The sequence below is a fragment of the Haematobia irritans genome, chromosome 3 (assembly GCF_050003625.1).
Source record: "Haematobia irritans isolate KBUSLIRL chromosome 3, ASM5000362v1, whole genome shotgun sequence".
Taxonomy (NCBI): Eukaryota; Metazoa; Arthropoda; class Insecta; order Diptera; family Muscidae; genus Haematobia; species Haematobia irritans.
In genome coordinates this window covers 76,446,230-76,468,488 of record NC_134399.1, presented here as the reverse complement: position 1 = coordinate 76,468,488, position 22,259 = coordinate 76,446,230, and the positions used below count along the sequence as shown (strand labels likewise).

At 33.4% G+C, this 22,259-nt stretch overlaps 1 protein-coding gene across 2 annotated transcripts in view; it reads left to right on the top strand.

The window, feature by feature from the left end:
• Positions 1-22,259, top strand: part of LOC142231710 (uncharacterized) — a 43,193-nt gene that overhangs the window by 5,594 nt on the left and 15,340 nt on the right. The window contains exons 2-3 of one of the 2 annotated variants that reach the window (XM_075302331.1): positions 11,964-12,095; positions 12,168-13,301. The exons of the other annotated variant lie outside the window; for it this stretch is intronic. Coding sequence (XP_075158446.1) covers positions 11,973-12,095; positions 12,168-13,202 — 1,158 coding nt within the window. The 5' untranslated portion in view covers positions 11,964-11,972 and the 3' untranslated portion in view covers positions 13,203-13,301. Of the gene's footprint in view, positions 1-11,963; positions 12,096-12,167; positions 13,302-22,259 lie in introns of those variants that run through there. 2 annotated transcript variants of the gene reach the window in all.

Genomic DNA, 22,259 nt, shown 5'->3' with positions numbered 1-22,259 from the left:
TGCAATTTTATCAAAGAGTTGAAGAAGGGTACATCCTATAATAAATTTTTACAATTTACCAAAGACTTGTTAAAGGTTTGGTAAGCTATTAATCGTTTATGAATGCTATTTTTCACGAAAAAGTTTATCAATCGTTTATAAACGTCAATTAACTTTTTATCAATACGGCTGTTAGTCTTCTGAATTTGATTAAAAAGTTAATTGTATCAATTAATTTTTTAATTAGTGTTTCTATCTTGATTAAAAATTTTCTTGTAAAGGGTGATTCTTTTGAGGTTAGGATTTTCATGCATTAGTATTTGACAGATCACGTGGGATTTCAGACATGCTGTCAAAGAGAAAGATGCTCAGTATGCTTTGACATTTCATCATGAATAGACGAACGATCTGCCACAACGTCGAATTTTCAGTGAATGGGCCCTAGAAAAGTTGGCAGAAAATCCGCTTTTTTATCGACAAATTTTGTTCAGCGATGAGGCTCATTTCTGGTTGAATGGCTACGTAAATAAGCAAAATTGCCGCATTTGGAGTGAAGAGCAACCAGAAGCCGTTCAAGAACTGCCCATGCATCCCGAAAAATGCACTGTTTGGTGTGGTTTGTACGCTGGTGGAATCATTGGACCGTATTTTTTCAAAGATGCTGTTGGACGCAACGTTACGGTGAATGGCGATCGCTATCGTTCGATGCTAACAAACTTTTTGTTGCCAAAAATGGAAGAACTGAACTTGGTTGGCATGTGGTTTCAACAAGATGGCGCTACATGCCACACAGCTCGCGATTCTATGGCCATTTTGAGGGAAAACTTCGGAGAACAATTCATCTCAAGAAATGGACCGGTAAGTTGGCCACCAAGATCATGCGATTTGACGCCTTTAGACTATTTTTTGTGGGGCTACGTCAAGTCTAAAGTCTACAGAAATAAGCCAGCAACTATTCCAGCTTTGGAAGACAACATTTCCGAAGAAATTCGGGCTATTCCGGCCGAAATGCTCGAAAAAGTTGCCCAAAATTGGACTTTCCGAATGGACCACCTAAGACGCAGCCGCGGTCAACATTTAAATGAAATTATCTTCAAAAAGTAAATGTCATGGACCAATCTAACGTTTCAAATAAAGAACCGATGAGATTTTGCAAATTTTATGCGTTTTTTTTTTTTAAAAAGTTATCAAGCTCTTAACAAATCACCCTTTATTAATTAGTTTATTAATTGAAAAAATTTTCAACTTCAATTAACTTTTTAATTGGAAATATTTTGGTTTTTCTGTGTACATGCAGAAAAAATTGGAAGTTCTTCTAAAAGTGCATCTTTAAAAGCACTTTAAAAAATCTCCTTCCAAAGATGTTCTTTATTTTGACTACACACACCCTCAAAAAAACTCGCTTCTGTAACATATACCCCAAAAATATTTTTTGACCATTATATGTTTGCATTTAAAAATATTGTGTTTAAAAAATTTGAGTTCCAAACATATAATTTTTACATCCAAACCAAAGTCCTGAACAAGCCTATTCGAAGTAATCGATGTTCCAGTGAAGGCAATACACTCCACGAATACTTCGAGTAATGAATAGAACAGAGACACTATAAAGCGATTACAGTGTCAAGCATTGCAGAGCTATCACGTTCAAAACGAATCGTTGTACAGTTCTTTTCAATATTTTGGTTTTGTTGTGATCGTCACGATACGAGTAAGACATAAGATTTTTTAGTGAAGATAGAATATTTTGCTTTAGCAAAGACGAAACTTCGTATGCGACACGAAGTAACTATCAAGAGAAAAACAAACACAATCGTCGATCAGTTGATTGGCAGAAGTCAGTGAATGCAGGCTGTGAGCGGGTCTGTGCTTTTTATTGTATGTGCCAAATAGAGGAGTGCACGTCAAATATATTGTGATCACGCACACTCACGACGGAGACATCTTATTCACGCACGCACACTCACTCACGATATTTTTTGGTAGGACTCACGCTCACGAAAAGAAAATTTGTGCTCACGCACGAAAATCTTTTAAATCTTCGTGACTCACGAATAATTTTATGAGTGATTTACCTATAGAACCTGACTGAAAACATGAGTATGGTTAAAATCGAGTGCGTTATAAAACTCTTATGTTACCACCTAGGATGTCACTAAATTAATTCAACTCGTAAGCATTTTATGTTCGTAAGCGGGATTATTTTCGTGAGCGTGTTTTCCGAAATTCGTTACTCACGCACACTCACGATGATATTATTTTCGTGACTCACGCTCACGCACGACATTTGGTTGGTTAATCACGCTCACTTACACTCACGCCGTTGCCGTCAGCGTGACTCACGCGTGAGTGACGACAGTTTCGAGTCACGTGCACACCTCTAGTTCCAACAACAAACAAAATAGGAATGTAGTGTGTGTGTCACTGATGCCAATTTGGTGCTTTTAGCACCAAATATAGTGCTTTTTGATTTCTAAAAAGCACCAAATTGTAATTTTGGTGCCTTTTCAAAAAAAGCACCAAATTGTAATTTTGGTGCCTTTTCAAAAAAAGCACCAACTTGGTGCTTTCTGGCATTTTCATTTAGTGCTTTTGGTGCTTTTTTCATTTTGAATAGTATTAAGTTTAATTGATACAAAAATTAGGATTAGACTTTCAGGAGCTTAAGAAACGCAACTTCATTGCCAAATATAGAATTTGGTTGTTATGAAGGTGGTATTGATTATTTTGAATTAATGTTGTTATTGAGGGTATTCTGTAGAAAAGCCTAGCGACGAGTGCTGAATTTTGGAACTTGATAAAGATGTCATTAAAAACGTTTGTGTTAAATTCACAAAAGCACGCACTACAAAAATAAGCATAAGCAATAGACTCCTTCCATATATTAATATTTTGAAAGTTGAAAGACATTGCTGATCAAAATTAATTGGACGAAAGCATTAAAACTGATCAAAGTGTATACTTTAATAGCGGTTCATAATGGTGAGTACTAAGTTCGAGTTTTGCCGCTAAAGTGAAAACTTGATCAGTAAAAAAGGCATAAAATTATGGATATTTGCTGCAAATTTTATTATTATGGCAAAAAGCAAATTTTCACAAAGTTTGTATTCCTTAAAATGAATTATTAAAGAAAAGTAATTGTGAAAAAATGACTATTTTAGCAGCTAAACTCGATCTTAATGCCCACTTCTTAAAATTCAATTCACAAAAGTTCTATAATACATCTACGGAAGGTTTTTTTTTGTTTTTTTTTTTTTTTATTTTGTAGTAGCATTTAATTTTCGATTTTGTGGTGGAAGGTGGTATGTTAGAATTTATATTATATTTTTTTTTTCTTTTTTGGTCTTGGGGAGTTGGCAACACTGGGCAGAAGTCAGTAAATGCAGGCTGTGAGCGGGTCTGTGCATTTTATTATATGTGCCAACAACAAACAAAATCTGAATGTATTGTGTGTATGTAGCATGCTCTTCCTGCTTCTTCAACTAGTTATTAACTATCAAATTCACCAATAAGTACCACTAGTTACTCCCAAATCTACTCGACATGTATTTAACTGGTGAATTTAACATGGGGATGTCATTGGAGGGAGCCTATTGGGATATCCTTAGCATTACGTTTAGCACAAGAAATAAGTAGTAACTGTGGGATACATATATAAATAGCTACATTTCAGTATTGTAATAATCAGACCACAAATCGATTAAAATATAATTTGATTATTTTAATTTATTTATTAACATGAATTATATTATATTAAAATTAATATATTTTCACAAACATATTTAAAGGTAAAATTAAAAAATGCAAAACAAAAAACATAATTTTTATACATAATAAAAAGGTGTCTTTACGGGAACGTACCGCATAGCATGTACATCTGAATGATATAGTGGTACCTGAAAATAAAGAATATAATTAACAAAATAATGCAAAATGTATACTATATTATTAGTGTACTTGCTAAAACAATTCCGCAATATATCCAAACAACGTTTTTATACCCTCCACCATAGGATGGGGGTATATTAACTTTGTCATTCCGTTTGTAACACTTCGAAATATTGCTCTAAGACCCCATAAAGTATATATATTCTGGGTCGTGGTGAAATTCTGAGTCGATCTGAGCATGTCCGTCCTTCCGTTCATCCATTGAAATCACGCTAACTTCCGAACAAAACAAGCTATCGACTTGAAACTTGGCACCAGTAGTTGTTATTGATGTAGGTCGGATGGCATTGCAAATGATCCATATTGGTAAACTTTTACGTATAGCCTCCATATAAACGGACCCCAGATTTGACTTGCAAATCCTCTAAGAGAAGCAAATTTCATCTGATCCGGCTGAAATTTGGTACATGGTGTTAGTATATGGTCTATAATAACTATGCAAAAATTGGTTCATAAGTCCAGTCCAAAATTATATATAGCCCCATATAAACCCATCCCGAGAGGTTTTGGAGCCTCTTGGAGAAGCAAAATTCATCCGATCTGGTTGAAATTTGGTACGTGGTGTTAGTATATTATATTTAACAACCATGCAAAAATTGGTCCATATCGGTCCATAATTACATATAGCCCCCATATAAACCGATCCCCAGATTTGGACTGCGGAGCCTTTGAGAGAAGCAAATTTCATCCGATCCGGGTGAAATTTGGTACATGGTGTAAGTATATGGTCTCTAATAATTATGCAAAAATTGGTTCATAAGTCCAGTCCAAAATTATATATAGCCCCATATAAACCCATCCGGAGAGGTTTTGGAGCCTCTTGGAGAAGCAAAATTCATCCGATCTGGTTGGAATTTGGTACGTGGTGTTAGTATATTATATTTAACAACCATGCCAAAAGTGGTCCATATCAGTCCATAATCATATCTAGCCCCCATATAAACCGATCCTGAAATTTGCTTTTGGAGCCTCTTGGAGGAGCAAATTTCATCCGAGTCAGTTGAAATTTGGTACATTGTGCTAGTATATGGCCGTTAACAACCATGTCTAACTAGGTCCATATCAGTCTATAGTTATATATAGCCCTCAGATAAATCGATCCCCAATCACACAAAAATTGGTCCATATCATGTTCATAATTCTATATAGCCCCCATATTTCAATTCTGGCTCCCTACGTACCGTGCAAAAAGTCCATATCGATTCGTAATTATTTGTAGACTTAACTATACATAAATTTTTTGTCTAATATATACTAACTCACAATTTAGAAAACGATGTTAAGAAGCTTTAAGATACCACAACCCAAGTAATTCGATTGTGGATGACGGTCTTTCGTAGAAGTTTCTACGCAATCCATGGTGGAGAGTACATAAGATTCGGCCTGGCCGAACTTACAGCCGTATATACTTGTTATTAAATTGTTTTGTAATGCTCTGCAAAAAACTTCTTGCTACGAAACCAACAGAAAACTAACTAAATTATGAGTTTCTGAAAATTCTAAAGTATTGGGATGAGCTTTGTTGTTTTTTTTTTTGTTCTTTAAAATAACGGATAATTATCTCAGAGAGCTGTACAAATTGTCCAGCAAATAAGAGAATTCTCCCGCGTCTATTTTACAGGCAACCAGTTATCTGTGTTATAATTATTCGACTATTCCATAGATTACTTATCTCGTCTTAAATAACCAGTCAACCTTGTAGTTGTTTATATAAATAGCGAAAATGCGACAATGGCTTCTTGCCGAACAAGCGGGTTATAATTGAGAGAACTAAATGACTTCATCTACACAGCAATGGAAATTATAATACGAATAGAATTGGAATTCCAATTACATTCGAATACTTCAGAACATTGTTTGGTGCTTGCTTTATTGGGTTCTATTTGTGCAGTTTCACAATTTGCAAGGTTTATATTTTATTCGTTTGAGATATGGACAATGAAGTTACTACTCGAATTGTGTGGCGTGCGCTTGAAGTAATTGCTTGTGTATTCGTTGCAGAGGTTTGATCCATACATATGAAAAACAGTATTTTTCGTCCGTGCTCGAAGTTCTTTTATTAAATTTTTTGTAACTCGTTTTTTTCATATTTTAAATAGGTAAGTTTTTTGTTTCAAATATAAAACATAGTAAAAATTAATAAAATCGTATTTATACCCTTCACCACTACTGTGGTACAGGGTATAATAAGTTTGTGCATTTGTATGTAACGCCAAGAAGGAGTAATCATAGACCAACCTTTTAGTATACGGATCGGCTTAGAATTAAATTCTGAGTCGATTTAGCGATGTCCGTCTGTCTGTCTCTCCGTCTGTCTGTCCGTCTGTCTGTCTGTCTGTCTGTTGATGTATTTTTGTGTGCAAAGTACAGCTCGCAGTTTTAGTCCGATTGTCCTAAAATTTGGTATAGGGTCATGTTTCGGCTCAAAGACGATCCCTATTGATTTTGGAAAAAATCGGTTCAGATTTAGATATAGCTGCCATATATATTTTTCACCGATCTGGTCATAATTGGTCATAATTGGCGTGTATATCAACCGATCTTCCTCAAATTCCGTACATCCGAATATTTTATGAGTCTCGAAAAACTTGCAAAATATCAGCAAAATCGGTTCAGATTTAGATATAGCTCCCATATATAGCTTTCGCCTGATTTACACTCATATGACCACAGAGGCCAATTTTTAACTCCGATTTAGTTGAAATTTTGCACAGGGAGTAGAATTAGCATTGTAGCCATGCGTGCCAAATTTGGTTGAAATCGGTTCAGATTTAGATATATCTCCCATATATACCTTTCGCCCGATTTACACTCATATGACCACAGAGGCCAATTTTTAACTCCGATTTAGTTGAAATTTTGCACAGGGAGTAAAATTAGCATTCTTACTATGCGTGCCAAATTTGGTTGAAATCGGTTCAGATTTGGATATATCTCCCATATATATCTTTCGCCCGATTTACACTCCTATGACCACAGAGGCCAATTTTTAACTCCGATTTAGTTGAAATTTTGCACAGGGAGTAGAATTAGCATTGTAGCTATGCGTGCCAAATTTGGTTGAAATCGGTTCAGATTTAGATATATCTCCCATATATAGCTTTCGCCCGATTTACACTCATATGTCCACAGAGGCCAATTTTTAACTGCGATTTAGTTGAAATTTTGTACAGGGAGTAGAATTAGCATTGTTGCTATGCATGCCAAATTTGGTTGAAATCGGTTCAGATTTAGATGTATCTCCCATATATAGCTTTCGCCCGATTTACACTCATATGTCCACAGAGGCCAATTTTTAACTCCGATTTTGTTGAAATTTTGCACAGGGAGTAGAATAAGCATTGTTGCTATGCGTGCCAAATTTGGTTGAAATCGGTTCAGATTTAGATATAGCTCCAATATATATGTTTTTCTGATTTCGACAAAAATGGTCAAAATACCAACATTTTCTTTGTAAAATCGCCACTGCTTAGTCGAAAGGTTGAAAAATGACTCTAATTTTCCTAAACTTCTAATACATATATATCGAGCGATAAATGATAAATAAACTTTTTTGAAGTTTCCTTAAAATTGCTTCAGATTTAAACGTTTCCCATATTTTTTTTACTAACATTGTGTTCCACCCTAGTGCATTAGCCGACTTAAATTTTGAGTCTATAGATTTTGTAGAATTCTATCAAATTCTTCCAGATCGAGTGATATTTAAATTTATGTATTTGGGACAAACCTTTATATATAGCCCCCAACACATTTGACGGATGTGATATGGTATCGAAAATTTAGATCTACAAAGTGGTGCAGGGTATAATATAGTCGGCCCCGCCCGACTTTAGACTTTCCTTACTGGTTTTTTTTTTAATTTTTCCAAAAAAGGCTAAATCCATTCAAGAAAAATTGCGAAAATATTTGAAGTCAATCGTTTCAGACAAGCATTAGAATGCATTAAAAATCATAAAAAAAATTGAATTATTTACAGTGCACAGATTGCTGGCGGTCTTCATGTTAAACTCAACTGTTTACACACAACGAAAACATACTTTTCTCCGGAACGAAATTTTAGTCAAACGAAATTTCCTTTTTGGTGAAATATTTTCTTTTCCAACAAATTTATGAGTAATTTAACAATTATCGCATAGCTGTTTCATTTGACTTTAAAAACTACGGACAAAAGAAAACTTTGTCTACAAATTCGTTCCTGAGACAAAATCTCTTCTTTCAGTGTATGGGGGCTACAAGTAACTATGAACCGATATTGACAAATTTTTGCAATACGTATAAAATTTCAAACGGATCGGATGAAATTTACTCTTCTAAGAGGAACGTATGGACGTACGGACATCGCAAGATCAACTCAGACTTTCTTCTCAGTGTTTGATACAATACGTCATAATAAACAGATTCATAAGGATCGGATGAAATTTACTCTTCTAAGAGGAACGTATGGACGTACGGACATCGCAAGATCAACTCAGACTTTCTTCTCAGTGTTTGATACAATACGTCATAATAAACAGATTCATAAGGTGATCACTCTCTATCAGATGCAACATGCAAAAGTTGGTTTCAATAATTCCGAAAGTCATTAGACTTTGATGCGAGAAATGAAGAACGTGGAAGACCACCAAAAAAGTTTGAAGACACCGAATTGGATGGAGATGACACTTTGAGTCAAAAGCAAATGGCAGCAATGTTAATTGTTGCACAACAAATAATTTCTGATCGATCGAAAAGTGTGGAAACGATCGAAAAGTGTGGAAAATGGGTGCCAAATGAAAAAACCGGTATACCTAAGGGTAATTAAAACGTCATTGATATTAAGCCTAAAAATTCTGTTGTTGCTGTACATAATAGTGGCAAAACCTATTAAGGTATATGGTGTTGTAGCGCAGTGTTTAGGTAGACGATGAGGGTCAAACAGGCACCCTTAATGTTACATTGCATTTACTGTCTTGTGATATGTAGACCAAACTGTTTCCTGCAACAATGTCAGCCATACTATGCTTGATATCGTTTTGGTCGCGAGAGAGAATGGGCAGTTTGATGTGCAAACAAAAAAAATTGAGCCATCGAAAATAATTCGTAAATATAACAAAATTTTTCGGTATTATAACGAATTTTCTTTTAAACGATGAAACGTTTCGCACTATTAACGAAAACTTTCATTGTCTAAATGAAAATGATTCGTTACATTCAACAATTAACCAAAAGTAAATCTAACAAGTAAGGAAAGTCTAAAGTCGGGCGGGGCCGACTACATTATACCCTGCACCACTTTGTAGATCTAAATTTTCGATACCATATCACATCCGTAAATGTATTGGGTGCTATATATAAAGCTTTGCCCCAAATACATACATACATTTAAATATCACTCGATTTGGACAGAATTTGATAGACTTTTACAAAATCTATAGACTCAAAATTTAAGTTGGCTAATGCACTAGGGTGGAACACAATTTTAGTAAAAAAATATGGGAAACATTTAAATCTGAAGCAATTTTAAGAAAACTTCGCAAAAGTTTATTTATGATTTATCGCTCGATATATATGTATTAGAAGTTTAGGGAAATTAGAGTCATTTTTACAACTTTTCGACTAAGTAGTGGCGATTCAACAAGGAAAATGTTGGTATTTTGACCATTTTTGTCGAAATCAGAAAAACTTATATATGGGTGCTATATCTAAATCTGAACCGATTTCAATCAAATTTTGCACACTTGACTATACCACTAATTGTACTCCTAGTGCATAATTTCAACCAAATTCGGCCAAAAATCTAAGTCCATATCGGGCGAAAGATATATATGGGAGCTATATCTAAATCTGAACAGATTTCAATCAAATTTTGCACACTTGACTCTACGACTAAGTGTTATGTTTGTACAAAATTTCAAGCAAATCGGTATAAAACTCTGGCTGCTGGGTCCATATTAGTGCATATCGGGCGAAAGATATATATGGGAGCTATATCTAAATCTGAACCGATTTCTTCCAAAATCAATAGGGTTCTATTCTGACCCAAATTAGGAACATGTGCCAAATTTGAAGGCGATTGGACTTAAATTGCGACCTAGACTTTGATCACAAAAATGTGTTCACAGACAGACGGACGGACGGACAGACGGACATGGTTATATCGACTCAGGGACCCACCCTGAGCATTATTGCCAAAGACACCATGTGTCTATCTCGTCTCCTTCTGGGTGTTACAAACATATGCACTAACTTATAATACCCTGTTCCACAGTGTGGCGCAGGGTATAAAAATATATGAAACATTTAAATCTGAAGCAATTTTAAGGAAACTTCGCAAAAGTTTATTTATGATTTATCGCTCGATATATATGTATTAGAAGTTTAGGGAAATTAGAGTCATTTTTACAACTTTTCGACTAAGCAAGGAAAATGTTGGTATTTTGACCATTTTTGTCGAAATCGGAAATTTTCTCTGATTGGTGTATAAATTTTGGGGTTGTTTTAATCAGCTGATTTTCAGTGTGTTCATAGACCAAGGAAGGTATAGACATCTCAAGTGAATTCACAGAGCTGTAGTTTGTCTGCACACCGTAGATGGCTCTTTTTCGTCTGCAATTGAGTGATTTTCCAATTTGGCTTTAATTTGTTTTCTTGCGTTTGTTCTTTTGATGAAACACAAAATATTGGAAAAACATGTAAAATTCTATACATCCACATCTTTTTTGTAATGCAAATTGACTGATTTGTACGGCAATTCTCGTTTTCCAAAAAGAAATTGAGTCACTTGACTGCGCAATTGAGTGGAATGACTGCGCACTGCAAATAAACAACACCATGGTGAATTATCAAGGTATGTCTCTATTTTAATTGGTCTATGGTGTGTTCGAAAGTAAAATGTTGCCACAATTTTTAAAAGTTAACACAAAAAAGTTTTAAGCAAAATTGTCTTTGATTTTTGTGAATACTATCCGCTTTCCTAAACAAATCAAAGGTCTTTTTGAAAATATAAGGTAATTAAATTATAAGTTTTACAAAATCAATGGGCTAAGAAAAGTGAATTTTACCAAATTTATTGCATGACAAATATGGCATCTTCAATTCTGCAAAGTGTTCTTGGTGCACAAATCACTGAGCAAATTAAAAAAAAACTAACGCCGCCAATATCTTTCTGCACATGGAGGCCGCCACGATAGAAAATTTGTTTGCAATATTATTGTAAATATTTAAGCAATACAAATGAGAAAAACCTTAACAGAATAGTTAATTATGCCCACTATAATTAAATTTCCTTTAATGTATGGATGTTAAAAACTGTTTGGCCAAAAGCAAAATAAAAACTTCTCCGCCGTCAAAAACAAAAACGAGAACGACACGGCGATCGTTTGTTCATGAGTAACATTGAGGAGGGATAGATAAATTGCTCTTGTCCTTACATTATTCACTGCTAACAAAAATCCGGCAGGCATTTTATGGCTTTGAGTTACGCACTTACTTTTAATTTTATATGTTTATATCGGCAAAATATGTTTTGCTTATAATTTCTGTCTGCATATAATATGGCTTGCAGAAAAAATCAGCTGTCACATTTTTCGATTAAAAGTTCGAAAAAAGTGTTCACACGTGTGACTCAGAACAACTAACTTTGTGTGTGGTGTGTAGAAAGTGTATAGTGTGGTGCACAATGCGGTGTGACCCAGAACAGACATGATAGCTTCAGAACTACATTGATATGGCTAACTAATGTTGGAAATCCTGCAAGGCACCTAAAAAACTGACAGGCATATTGCCTTAAAATCTTTAGGTTGATTACAGATATTGATATCACTCTCAAGATAGGGAAATGTCTTCAGCATTACGAAAAGAAGATAAATTCCATAAGGCGAAAGTGCTAATCATTTCGCAACGCATAACCATTTACCATGAACCACAGAAGGGTTAGAATTAGGTTTAAGGTCACCTCATTGCAAGTTCAAAATAAAAAGCCATTCTAATTCATGCTGAACTTATTGTTCAATTTTATTATCTCAAATGTAACCATACCTTATTATCTATATTTCAAGTTGGAGACTATGTCGGGATCCAATGTGTGCCGTTTATGCAGGAGTTCGTGTAACAACAGCATTCGCTTGAATGATGTGAATGGCCGTAACAATGGGGTCTTTGACATCACCAGTAAATATTTCGATTCAAAGGTAATACTGACATTTGAAACCAACGAAGCCCATTGAACTCAAATATTCCAATATACTTATTGCCATTTCTAGTATCTGAAAATTGGCCGAAGCTCTGCAAATTCAATAGCAGTACTGTGTATGGAATGTTGGCGTCGTATATCCGTCTTTAACAATTTCCAGCAAACAGCATTGTTATTACTGGATAATCTTCTTGGTTCGGAAGACCAATTAACCTCTACAGTTCAAGCGCCGGAAAGAAATACAAATTCTTTAAAAGTAGATCACTCTTCTGATACAATATCAATAGATGGTGATGACCAAAGATTTTCATCGAATCAAGCATCGTCTGCGGGACGAGGAAATTTAATTGTTACCGATTGTGAAATAAAATTTTCAACCGACATAGGCGAATACAAAATATCAGAGAGCACACCATGCAATTCAAGTGGAACAAAGTACATTGAAAACGATAATCATCACAATGGAAACCCTTATGACATTGACAAGGATATCCAAATGGGTGAAGGGGATGTTTTCATTGTTGATGAATTTGAACAATCGGAAACGAATACAGATGAAGATAAAACAAATTATGAAAACCCTACCTCAGACAGCCCTGAGATTATAACACCAAACAATAACCAGAAAAAATTTGGATATTCTACGGAAAATTCTGATATTATTATAGCCAAGTGGAAACCTTCTTTAGACTGCTACAAGTGCCACAAGAAATTTCCGAATTTTCTGTCTGTTAAACATCACTTTCCCAAGGATCATCCCGATGATCAATTCTATATTAAGTGTTGTCGTCGCAAGATCAAATTCCGCTATCGTCTTGAAGAGCATGCTATTTATCATATGAATCCCGGGGCTTATGACTGTAAGCTATGTACGCAAAGGTATACATCCAAAGGTTCATTAGAAAAGCACGTGCGATGCGCCCATTCAGATACGCTGAGTGATTTGATTAAAAAGCGAAAAAATAAGCTTTCCAACCCGCGTTTTGGACGCTGTAAATATTGCCCAAAACTCTTTACTTATCGTACTGCAGCTTACCATCATATGAAATACCATCATCCAGAGGTATTTGCACAAAGAAAACAAAGGAGACGAAAAACTAAGTAATTGTCTAACAACATTTGTGTTGTACATGCTTTTGCATTGATTTTACAAGCTACCACCAATTAATGTATGTGTTTATAATAAAAAATTTTGTGTATGTTATGTTTGTTGGCTGGTATTTTGCATATTTGGTTGATATTACAAAAGATTACTTTGGGCAACATTGGTTTAAGCTCGGATAGTATAGTTGGATATGGTCAAATTTGGGAAAATCGGGCGATACATATATATGGGAACAATATCTAAATTTGGATTATATATGTTGCAGGTTTGATTGATAATACACAAGTTTACCTTGTGCTCAATTTGAGTAAGATCGGTTAATAAATAAGTGTTGTATGGCTAAAAATCGGGCGATACAAATAGTATACGGGAGGGAGCTTTATCTAAATTTGAACCGATTTCGATGAAATTTTGCACATGTGAATTGTACGATCGCCCATGCAATTGTACAAAAGATACTTTATGATTTGTCGGGCAATACATAGGGATTCGAGTTATAGGATAATTTAAGTAATATTTACAATTTTTGCTATTTAGCAGTGGCGACTTTACATGGATATTGGTTAGATCTCGCCAAGATGTGGTCAACTCGGCGACTTGGAACCTTATATAACCGTTCTTTGGAAAGTCTGGCATTACAGTGTGTAGGATATGCAGAGAGTATTAAGAAAACAAGAGAACGAAAATTTCTCTTGTACAAAACCAACAAATGTCAACCGTATAGATGTTCCACAATGCCTGCAGCTTTGGTGTAACCGAAACCAGTGATGCCAACTCCCGAAGGGCAAAAAGCATCAAAATATATTATAAATTCTAAGATACCACCTCCCACCACAAACACTACTAAAGCCAGTTAAAATTTAATGCTCTACTTAAAAAAAAAAAAAAAAAAAAAAAAAAAAAACTTCCAAAGCTGTATTATAAAACTTTTGTGTATTGATTTGAAGCATTTTTAATTTTTAAAATTATGAACCTCACGTGCACACCTTCATGAGTTTTAATGCTTTCATCCAATTCATTTCGATCAGTACTGTCTTTCAAATTTCAAAATATATATTTTTTTAGAGGAGAAAACCTTTTTTCGATATTAAATTTGGAAATATTAATATTTGGAGGCAGTGCATTTCTTATTTCAGTTTTGAGTGCTTTTGTGAATTTACTACAAACTTTTTTGATGACATCTTCATCAAGTTCAGAAATTCTAAATACCAATGATTAAAAAACGAATCAATTCCACCTTCATAACAATCAAATTCTATATTTGGGAGTTTATTAAACTTTTGAAAGTCCAATCCGAATTTTTGTATGAAAATTTAATTAATACGGTTCAAATTGAAAAAGCACCAAAAGTACTAAATGAATATACAAGAAAGCACCATGTTGGTGCTTTTTTGGAAAAGGCACTAAAAAGGCAATTTGGTGCTTTTCGGAAATCAAAAAGCATTAAATTTGGTGCTAAAAGCACCAAATTGGCATCAATGACCGAAACATCCGAACCGTAAACAAGAGAGAGAAGAGAAGAGTGGTAATAAAATTGGCAAACTACAAAGAGGAAAACGAAAGAGATTGTAAGCGTGCTCTTATTTTTCTCGTTTATTCTTAATCTTCGGAATTGTCAAACATAGTTTGACACCCATGGCTCATCTACGTATTATAAGGTCTATGGTCTTAATACTCTCTGGCAATTCTACTCATAGATCTTATAATACAAAGATGAGCCATGGGTGTCAAACTATGTTTGACAGTTCCGAAGATTAAGAATAAACGAGAAAAATAAGTGCACGCTTACAATCTCTTTCGTTTTCCTTCTTGTAGTTTGCCAATTTTACACAAAATTGGACCGTTTATGATGCACCAGAGGATTTATAAATAAATTAATATATTAAAAGTTCATATTTGAACAAAAAATTGTGACCAAAACCGCGAAAATACGAAATTTAATTTTGAGCAGCTTTGCTCTTTACGAACAACACAAAAGCAAGTGCACGAAAATTAATGTTTGCACTGAAAAAACAGTGAACCCACCAGGAAGAAACCTTTTGATTAATTTTAGAAAATTTTTAATATTTTTAGAAATGTTTAACTAAACAGTATTACAAGCGCCGATATCACAAAAATAAGTAAATATTTTTCCACAAATTCAAGAAAATTTAGTAGACATAAATAATTTTTTTTTCACTTTTTAAAGAAAATTTTGTAGTTTGAAGGAAACAATTGGAGTTCAAAATTGCAAGAATGTCTTTAGTGACATACGAAGTTCATGATGAACGCTTTTGTAGTAAAATTTACAAATTTGAAGAAATAATAAACTATTTTATGACAAATACGAATTTAGTAAATCTCTATCCTTAGCTTGTGTATAATTTTTTAACTAGCGTACGCAAAAAATTATTAGAGTAAATGAAACTTTCACCAAATATACTAAGTTCATGAACTAAAATATAGTTAAATTGGCTTTAGTGAAATAGTGAGTTCACTTTTTTTGAGTGTGGGACTGACTCTTTACGAAAAAATCAAAACGAAATGTCAGAAAATTAATTTTTGGAACTGACACATTTTTTTAAAGAGAATAGTGGATCATCTATACACCCATGGCTCATCTATATATTATATTGTCCAGAGAGAATAAAAACACAAGAGGACGAAAATTTCTCTTCTACAAAAACAACAAATGTCAACAGTATAGATGTCGCACAATGACTGCAGCGTTGGTATTACCGACGTTGCGGCCGAAGCGCTGTTTTGATAAATTGTTTTTAAAGGCATAATTTCAAATTGTCTGCCAAAAAGTTTAATAGAATGAAAAGATTTATATAAAAGACAAGTAAGTAAAGTCTAAAGTCGGGCGGGGCCGACTATATTATACCCTTCACCCCTATGTAGGCCAAAATTTGAGTTACCAGCACAACTACTTCACATTTGCTGGAAGCTATATAAAGGAGACAATTTTTTACTTCTACAAAATATCTACACCCTCAAAAAAATCGCTTCTGTAACATATACTCCCAAACATATTTTGCTTCAAGCATATAAATTTTTGGGTATTGCCCAAACATTTATATGTTTGATTTCTTGCAATATATAATATGTTTGAAAGCATATTGGTCTAAAAAATATAATATGTTTGGGTAGTCTAAGTTCCAAACATTTTGTATTTTTCCATCCAAATTCAATAATGTTGTCTTCCAAAAAACTATATGTTATTATGTGAACATATAATATGTTTGGAGGCATTTTGGACCCAAAAATATTATATGCTGAGAAGAATTTTCTCCCAAAGAATATTGTGCTCAATTTTTTTTCTGCCTAATTGTATATTGCCTCACATTTTTTTTCACTTCAATGAGTTTTTTTTTAGTTCTTAGGACCTTTTTCTGTAATACAAACATTGTCGAAGAAATTATTACATTTTATAATTTTTTTTTTTTTAATTTTACCTTTTGCCGGACGGGAATTCGAACAGCGGACCACACAGTTTGTAAGACAGCACACTAACCACTGGCCTACGTAGCTGTTATGGTCATCAAGAGATTATTATCGTTATAAGTTATATTTATATAGCATAGCTTGCGGCGCCCACGAGCCGATGCAAACATAGCGTTGTTTAACAACATAACATTGTTAAACATACATTTGTTGGCAGCGTGGAGCAGTGGTTGGTCGTCCGCCTTGCGTGACAGGGGTCCTGGGTTCGATCCCCGCTTTGACCAACACCATTTTTTTTTTAATATATTTTTTAACATATATTCCAGATTCGTTCGGAAGTTCCCGAAAAGGTGTTCAGCATTTCATACTATTATATTAAATTTTTACTACGAAATTGTAAAGTGTGTTTTATAAAAGACTTAAAGTCAGAAAAGAAAAATGCTTGATATAAACGAAATGGACTGAGTTCAAATCAAATATTATTTTTGTATTGCAAAAATAAAAAATTGTGTAACAAATAAAGGTTTTTGTATACAAGTTTAAAATTTTCGAAGAAATTCAAAAACTCTTACAAAAGAAGAACGTGAATTAGAGTATATAAAAATATTTTTCCATCGAATCCTACACTGAGAAAAAGCATACTCGGTTCCAAAGATTTTGTCTTTACTTTAAAAAATTTGGTATTGATTCCGAGCCAAAGAAGCGGAGAATACAAGTAAGGATACTTTTAAGACACAATTCTCTTTTAAATTTAGGTTTTGTGTACTTGCTTCTAGGAAGCAAATTTTAATTTTTCGCTTTCTCAGCTTTTTTCTTCAAAGTCCTTTAAAAACGAGTTAACGGCAACTTTATTTTCCAAGTTAGGACTCGACTTCCAGTAGAATTTATGCTTTGTTTGAAGTAAAAAACTTCTTTAAAATAAAGTTTTGAAAAACATGTCCTATATTTGAACGGTTTTTTGCTTTGTAGTGAAGATGCAAAAAGACAACAAATTTAAAGACAATTTCATTAAATTTAAAGAATTTCTCTGAATTATTAAAGTCAAGTTGACCTTAGCCTATAAATTTTTTCTTTCACGTTAAGATACCCATTTTTAAGTCAAATCACTTAATTATAAGGACAATACGACTTCATTGAAAAGTTTATCGACTTTTGAACAAGAAAAATAACTTTATTTTAGAGAAATGCGTCTTCTATGCTAAGCAAAATTTGTATTCGTATTTTAAAGACATGAAATCTTTGACCTCACGACAATATTTTTTTCAGTGTAAGCTTAACAATAACCATTCAAAAGCACATTATATTTAAATTCTAAACAGTAATTTTACAACAGCACATAAATTTATTTTGGTGTGAACAATTGTTTGCTAGCATGTAACACAATTAATTTAGAAATACAAATAAATATATAAATTTTTATCAACGAATAATTTTGTACTTAATTTAATTCTTAAGGCCGGTATAAATTGGCATTATCACGTTAAAATGGCCATGTTTATCCTTTTACTTTTCTTTAATAATTTCTTTTAAAGAAAATAAACTTATTCAATTGTTGCTTTGGATCTTTCCCCACCATGCAAGGCCGTATTCAGGGAGGGATGAGGGGGATCATTTTGAACCCAAAAATATTATATGCTTAAAAAAAATTCTCCCAAACAATATTGTGCTCAAAATTTTATTTATTTATTTATATATTTACAATCATAATGAATTATGAAAATAAACAGGCAATATAGGTGCTAACAACATAGGTTTTCGACCTGAATGCTCAAAATTTTGTTTCTGCCCAATTGTATATTCCCCGACATCTTTCTCACTTCCACGAGATTTTTTAGTTCTTAGCACCTTTTTCTGTAATACAAACATTGTAGAAGAAATTATTCAATTTTATGATTTTTTTATACCCTCCACCATAGGATGGGGATATATTAACTTTGTCATTCCGTTTGTAACACATCGAAATATTGCTCTAAGACCCCATAAAGTATATATATTCTGGGTCGTGGTGAAATTCTGAGTCGATCTAAGCATGTCCGTCCGTCTGTCCATCTGTCCGTCCGTCCGTCTGTCCGGCTGTCCGTCCGTCTGTGGAAATCACGCTAACTTCCGAACGAAACAAGCTATCGACTTGAAACTTGGCACAAGTAGTTGTTATTGATGTAGGTCGGATGGTATTGAAAATGGGCTATATCGGACCACGTTTACGTATAGCCCCCATATAAACCGATCCCCAAATTTGGCTTGGGGAGCCTCCCGGTGCAGCAAACTTCATCCGATCCGGTTGAAATTTGGTACGTGGTCTTAGTATACGATCTCTAACAACCATGCAAAAATTGGTCCATATCGGTCCATAATTATATATAGCCACCATATAAACCGATCCCCAGATTTGACCTCCGGAGCCTCTTGGAGGGGCAAAATTCATCCGATCCGATTGAAATTTGGTACCTGATGTTAGTATATGGTATCTAACAACCATGCAAAAATTGGTCCATATCGGTCCATAACTATATATAGCCCCCATATAAACCGATCCCCAGATTTGACCTCCGGAGACTTTTGGAGGGGCAAAATTCATCTGATCCGGTTGAAATTTAGTACGTGGTCTTAGTATACGGTTTTTAACAACCATGCAAAAATTGGTCCATATCGGTCCATAATTATATATAGCTCCCATATAAACCGATCCCCAGATTTGACCGCCGGAGCCTCTTGGAGGGGCAAAATTCATCCGATCCGGTTGAAATTTGGTATCTGATGTTAGTTTACGGCCATGCAAAAATTGGTCCATATCGGTCCATAATTATATATAGCCCCCATATAAACCGATCCCCAGATTTGACCTCCGGAGCCTCTTGGAAGAGCAAAATTCATCCGATCCAGTTGAAATTTGGTACATGGTGTTAGTATATGGTCTCTAACAACCATGCAAAAATTGGTCCATATCGGTCCATAATTATATATAGTTCCCATATAAACCATCCCCAGATTTGACGTCCGGAACCTCTTGGAGGAGCAAAAGTCATCCGATACGGTTGAAATGTGGTACATTTTGTCAATATATGGCCTCTAACAGCCATGTAAAAATTGGTCCATATCGGTCTTTAGTTATATATAGCCGATGACTTATTACACACAAATTGGTCCATATCGCCAAAAATAATCTACCAAAACTTTATTTCCATAGAAAATTTTGTCAAATTTTATTACTATAGAAAGTTTTGTCAAAATTTTATTTCTATAGAAAGTTTTGTCAAAAGTTTATTTCTATACAAATGTTTGTCAAAATTTTATTTCCATAGAAAATTTTGTCAAAATTTTATTTCTATAGAAAATTTTGTAATCTACCAAAACTTTATTTCCATAGAAAATTTTGTCAAATTTTATTACTATAGAAAGTTTTGTTAAAATTTCATTTCTATAGAAATTTTTGTCAAAAGTTTATTTCTATAGAAATGTTTGTCAAAATTTTATTTCTATAGAAAATTTTGTAAAAAATTTATTTCTGTAGAAAATTTTGTCAACATTTTATTTCTATACAACATTTTGTCAACATTTTATTTCTATAGAAATTTTTTTCAAAATTGTATTGCTATAGAAAATTTTGTCAACATTTTACTTCCATAGAAAATTTTGTCAACATTTTATTTCTATAGAAAATTTTGTCAAGTTTTTATTTCTATAGAAAATTTGTCAAAATTTTATTTCTATAGAAAATTTTGTCAAAATTTTATTTCTATAGAAAATTTTGTCAAGGTTTCATTTCTATAGAAAATTTTGTCAAAATTTTATTTCTATAGAAAATTTTGTCAAGGTTTCATTTCTATAGAAAATTTTGTCAAAATTTTATTTCTATAGAAAATTTTGTCAAACTAGATTATATACGTATTTAATCGGCCTTTTTTTGTTTAATATATACCCCGTATGGGCTAACTTACAATTTAGAAGACAGTGTTAAAAAGTTTTACGATACCTTGCCATCGGCAAGTGTTATCGCAACCCAAGTAATTCGATTGTGGATGACAGCCTTTAGAAGAAGTTCCTACGTAATCCATGGTGGAGGGTACATAAGATTCGGCCTGGCCGAACTTACGGCCGTATATACTTGTTTTTATTTTAATTTTACCTTTTGCAGAACGGGGATTCGAACAGCGGACCACACAGTTTGTAAGGATCAAAGAATAGCTGAAAATAAAATGTTAATTTTGTAATAACAAGCAACAACCACCAACTTAATTCAATATCGCTCCCTGTTAAATAGCGCTCCAAGCTACTAAACACATATATGTTTATAGGCTATTTCTAAATTAATATATGTTTGCATCTAAGCATATTATATTTACAAACATTTTATGTCCCAAACATAATATGTTCTAACATATTAACATATATGTCCCAAACATGTTATGCTAGTTTATGAACATTATATGCTTGCACTCAAAAATATTGTGTTTAAAAATTTGTGTTCCAAACATATAATGTTTATAGCCAAACATATGAAAAACAGTCTTTTTCATCCGTGTAGTTGAAAAGCCCGTCAAACGACGGTCGAAAAAAAAACAAATTGTTTTTGTTCTCGCACCACAAATTTCATTTTTGGAAAATGTCTTTCTGCTTTTTATGCAAAAACAATGGAAGATGAAGATGGGAAAATGGCAGCAGAGGGTATCAAACCATTGACGGCGTTCGATGCAAACGTGTCGTTTATGATTTTTTGTTCCACAAATTAAACTAAGAATAAAAAGAAATTTATATCAGGGAATGACGTTGAACAATCGGTCAAAAGTTTCTCATTATTATTTACACAAAATTTAACATCATTTGTGAGTTTTTAACAAAAAATATTGCAAATTAAAAATGAACGAACGTGTATGTATCGAACACCGTAAATGCAACTTTTGGTATGACGTTGCCCATTCTCCCGTCTTCATCATCTATTGTTTTTGTTTTTATGTGTGTTTGTTGTTCTTTTTGTGAACATGACCCGCTTTGTTTGGCCATAGCAACAACAACGAAACAGCCAAACACAAATGTGTAAATGAAATGGCGCAAAACCTGCGAAAAGAACCTGCCTAATTCAGCGATGGAAGCAATAAAGAGATATTTCCAAACGTGCATATTCTTTTAAAAATTTTGGTCACTTTGCTAGTTACTCAGGGATGGAAAATACAATTTTTAATAAAGTACAAAAAAGGTATTTTTTGAGCGGAAAGGTACTTTTTACCAAATTTCAACAAAAATTTCACTGGAAGATTATTGTCAAGAGACTGAATTTTAAAGAAAATAAAAAAAAACTTTTTCTATATAAATAAAATTTTGCAAAAATTTTCTATAGAAATAAAATTTTGCAAAAAAAAATCTATATAAAAAAAATTTGCAAAATTTTTTCTATAGAAATAAAATTTTGCAAAAATTTCCTATAGAAATAAAACTTTTACAAAATTTTCAATTGAAATAAAATTTTGACAAAATTTTCTATAAAAATAAAATTTTGCAAAAATTCTATATAGAAATAAAATTTTGACAACATTTTCTACCGAAATAAAAAAATCGATAATATAGAATCGCATTCTTTTTTCGACTAAAACTTTCTTGAAGTTCAATAAAATCCTGTTTTTGACTATGTCTTTT